The sequence below is a fragment of the Macrobrachium nipponense genome, chromosome 47, assembly GCF_015104395.2.
Source record: "Macrobrachium nipponense isolate FS-2020 chromosome 47, ASM1510439v2, whole genome shotgun sequence".
Classification (NCBI taxonomy): Eukaryota; Metazoa; Arthropoda; class Malacostraca; order Decapoda; family Palaemonidae; genus Macrobrachium; species Macrobrachium nipponense.
The window spans coordinates 33,716,793-33,720,894 of NC_087222.1; the positions used below are offsets into that span (position 1 = coordinate 33,716,793).

Sequence of the window (4,102 nt, forward strand, 5' to 3'; positions counted from 1 at the left end):
ATATATAGATATATATATATATATATATATATATATAATATATATATCAAACATTGATGTACATGTATTCATGTATGTTTTATATGTATGTCTATATATGATATGCATACATGCGTACATACATACATGACTAAAACTGCTCTAATCGGAGGGTTAAATCGGGTTATTAAATAAAAATAGATTCCTTCAATTTACGAGGACAGATAGAAATATCTTTCGATTAATAGATTTTATTGGTTTTTTGGGGGTTTTTGTTTTCGTCGTCTACTAATATGAAGTCTTCAGCTGGAGCAGTGATCGAAATTTGCTTCATCTTTCTCCTAAAAGGATCCAGGATGCTATAGTCGGATTCCTGGGGCCCAATGGGCGCTTGTCTGCGAGTCCTTCAAGGTGCTGGGTGCTGAAGACCGCCTTCAGGAAGCCGTGATAGTCTGAAGAAGACGGTTCCAGGAATCCTTCCAGGAGCTGAAGAAGGCTGTTCCAGGAATCCTTCCAAGAGCTGGGAGCTGAAGAGGACGGTTCCAGGAATCCTCCCAGGAGCTGGGAGCTGAAGAGGACGATTCCAGAGGACCTCGGAGTCACGGAGATTCGAGGAATGTCTCCAGGAATCCTTCTGGAGGAAAGATCCTTCCCAAGGATTCTGGAGACGGAGCGAATCCCACTGTCCTTTTCAGAAAGAAGGGCTCTCTCGGCCACTTCATCTAGGCACAAAACAAAATGAATAAGATTGCAACACTTATTGTGGCAAATTGCCAGAATTTGAATGTACGAAATCTATTGGCCTCGGGAATTGGACGTTTTCCCGAGTTTATTGGTTATGGATATGGCCTGCTACTCGTAGCAGTGAATATAGCTCTTTTTATGACGGATGGAAACCAACGGAAAGGCGAAGGAAAACCCGTCTCTCCCAAAGTTCCTGAGACCCCAGGGCAGCAACAGCAGCAGCAGCCACCGAAGACTTCCCAAAAAGGACCAGTCAGCGCCGTAGTCGTCCATAACAAACGGAAGCTCGGAGACGTCGTTTCAGGATACAAGAACCAGTTGCAGATCCTGAAGGACGAGAACTCTGATTTGCTGCAGGTTGTGAAGGACAAGGACGAAAGCATTTACAAGCTGACGGAGGATATTGAAGGACTGAGGGAGAGAGTCCTGGATCATCGTCCCAGCAGCAGCAGCAGCACCAGTGATGGAGGCGTTATCCCTCGTTCCTCACTCGACGACAACGAGTTTTTGGAGCTGCTGGACGACTTTGTGAAGGACCCCTCTGCTGGAGGTGAGGAGGACTTTCCCGAGCCCTCTTTGCTGGAAGACTTCAAGAGGAGGTTTGTTTTTGAGATAGTTCTCCAGCAGAAGAGGAAGCTGGGCCGAGCAGTGCGGGAGAAGGACGCTCTGAAGAGGCAACTGGAATGTCGTCAGTCTGTCATGTCTCACCAGGAGCCTCGGGAGGAACCCCAAATTGTCAGCACTCTAGAAAGACGGATCGAAACTCTTGAGCAAGAGAAGAAGGAGATGGGAGACAGGCTGGCAAGACAGATAGAACACCAGAAAAAGACTGACGGCGAGAAAGAGCGGCTCATCGCAAATCTGATGGAGAAGCTAAAACGGCTTGAAAAGGAGGCGATGGAAAATGGTGGGGAACTGGAGGAGGAATCGTCCTCAAAGGAGGCACCTTTAGATCAACCTACGACCGATAGCAGCTCGAGCACACAGGAAAGTGAGGCGGCAGCCGCAGCAGTTGAGAGCATATTCGACCCTAGTTTTAGGAGTGTAGGAAGTGGAGAGAGGAATGGACCTGACCAAATACTGGAGTCGACTTTGGTGAAAACGGCCAATCGAACAGATGCAGTAAAACTCCACTTGGAGGAACGAGGTGTGGCTTCCCGCCAGCCAGTCTCCGTGCCCACCCTCTTCAAACAGAAGGTGGAGGAATATGAAGACAAGATCGCTCTCCAATACAAGGAGGACGGAGAGTGGAAAGGAATAACTTACGGGGTATATTACCAGCAGGTTAACTTGGCAGCAAAAGCCTTCATCAAGCTGGGCCTGAAGAGACTGCATGCAGTGTGCATGTTCGGCTACAACCACCCCTGTTGGTTCATGGGCCATCTTGCTGCCATTTTTGCAGGCGGCATTGCAGCTGGCATATACCACACCAACGAACTCGACGCTTGCGAATACATAGCGCGAGACACCAAGGGCTCCATATTTGTGGTGGAGGGCCCGAGGGAGGTCTCCATCATGAAGGAAGTGCAAGAACGGCTGAATGCAAAGCTGGTTATTATCCAGTACTCTGGAGAACCAGAAGATGGAGACGTTTACAGCTGGCAGGATTTAATGGACATTGGCGAAAAGGAGTTGGACAAAGAGCTGGAGGAGAGGCTCACCCAGATTGCAATCAATCAGTGCTGTGCCCTCATGTACACCTCGGGTACCACTGGCATGTCGAAAGGTGTCATGCTCAGCCATGACGCTCTGACGTGGATGAGCACAGTATGTGTCGAGTATTTAGGCATCAAGCCGGGAGAAGAGACCTTACTGAGCTATTTGTCACTTGCTCACATAGCAGCTTTGATCCTCGATTTGTACGGCTCATTGGTATCCGGTGGCAAGGTCTACTTTGCGGACAGAACAATCACACAGGGCATGAATTTAGTGACGACACTGCAAGAGTTGCAGCCGACATTCTTCTTCACAGTTCCAAGAGGGTGGGAAAAGATGGCTGAGAATATTCAGAGGGAAATTTCCAGTCTCCCTTGGATAGTACAGCAGATTGTAGGTCTGGCTCGTAAAATTGCAACAAAATACTCTGAAAGAATCCAAGCTGGAAGCCTACAGAAGCCGCTAGGCTATTCGCTTGCTGACAAATTACTGTTCCAGAAAATAAGGACCAAGTTGGGTTTACAGAATTGCCAGACAATTATGTCGGGTGCAAGCGGCCTGTCGGTAGATGTTTCGCAATTTTTCCACAGTCTAGGCATTTTAGTTTTAGAAACTTATGGATTGTCAGAAACTAGTGGAGGTCACACTATAGGCATGCCAAATGACTTCATGATTGGAGCGAGTGGTTCGGTAAGAGAAGGATTTCATGTAAAAATAGAGGATCCAGATGACGAAGGCAGGGGAGAAATATTGCTGAAGGGACGGAACATAGCAATGGGGTACTTGAATAAAGAGGAAGAAACAAATGCAGCCAAAGATGATAAAGGCTGGTTCCACACAGGTGACATAGGCATGATTGACGCCAAGAACTATTTGCACATAACAGGTCGTCGAAAACGACTGATAATCACATCACAGGGATACAACGTCGCTCCGGAGCCCATAGAGCTCAAGGTCAAGGGTAAACTTCCCTGTGTCAGTTTCCCAGTCCTTGTCGGGGATAACAAGAAGTTCCTATCGATGCTTCTCCCCATGGCGGCAGAGATTGACCCCACTGATGGGCTGCCACTCTCCGATTTGGCCCCCACCACGGTCGCGTGGTGTCGCAGCGTTGGATCTACAGCAAACACCATCGAGGATATTTTGGAAGGGCCAGATGAGATGGTGATGCAGGCAATTCAAAAAGTCATTGATGAGGTCAATGCAACAGCTTACAATAATCAGCACAAGATACAGAAGTGGGCAATTTTACCCTTAGATTTCACACTTGCAGGAGGAGAACTAACTCCAACTGCCAAGGTGAAGATGGATGTCGTTTTAGAAAAATACAAGAACATAATAGATGAAATATATGATGTATGAAAAGAGGCAACAACAGCAAAAGGAGAGTCTGGGACCCCTTGAGATAAAGAGAGCAGAAGGAGGACCCTAACTTGCACTAGGACTCCTAAAAGTGATGGCAACATACCAGGATACTGACCTCCCTAGGTGGCCCCCACCCCAAGGAAGTTAGAATTCAGGTATGCATACTAGATTGCAAAGCATATCTGGGTGTCCCCCCACCCAGGGAATGCTAGCATTCTGGTATGAGACCATCATCTTTTGGGTGTCCCCCCCCCAAGGAAGGGAAGCATTCTGGAGTGCAGCCTCAACCTTTTGGAAGAAGGTGCACCAGGATCCCAAGAGGCTTTGGCAGACTACAGAGTGCAGACCTCCCTGGGTG

General features: G+C 47.9%; 1 protein-coding gene across 1 annotated transcript; it reads left to right on the plus strand.

The window, feature by feature from the left end:
• The first annotated feature begins 717 nt into the window (after positions 1-717).
• Positions 718-3,741, plus strand: LOC135204631 (long-chain-fatty-acid--CoA ligase ACSBG2-like). Its single transcript, XM_064234780.1, has one exon. The coding sequence runs from the start codon at positions 718-720 to the stop codon at positions 3,739-3,741; it is 3,024 nt and encodes a 1,007-aa protein (XP_064090850.1).
• Positions 3,742-4,102: the final 361 nt, after the last annotated feature.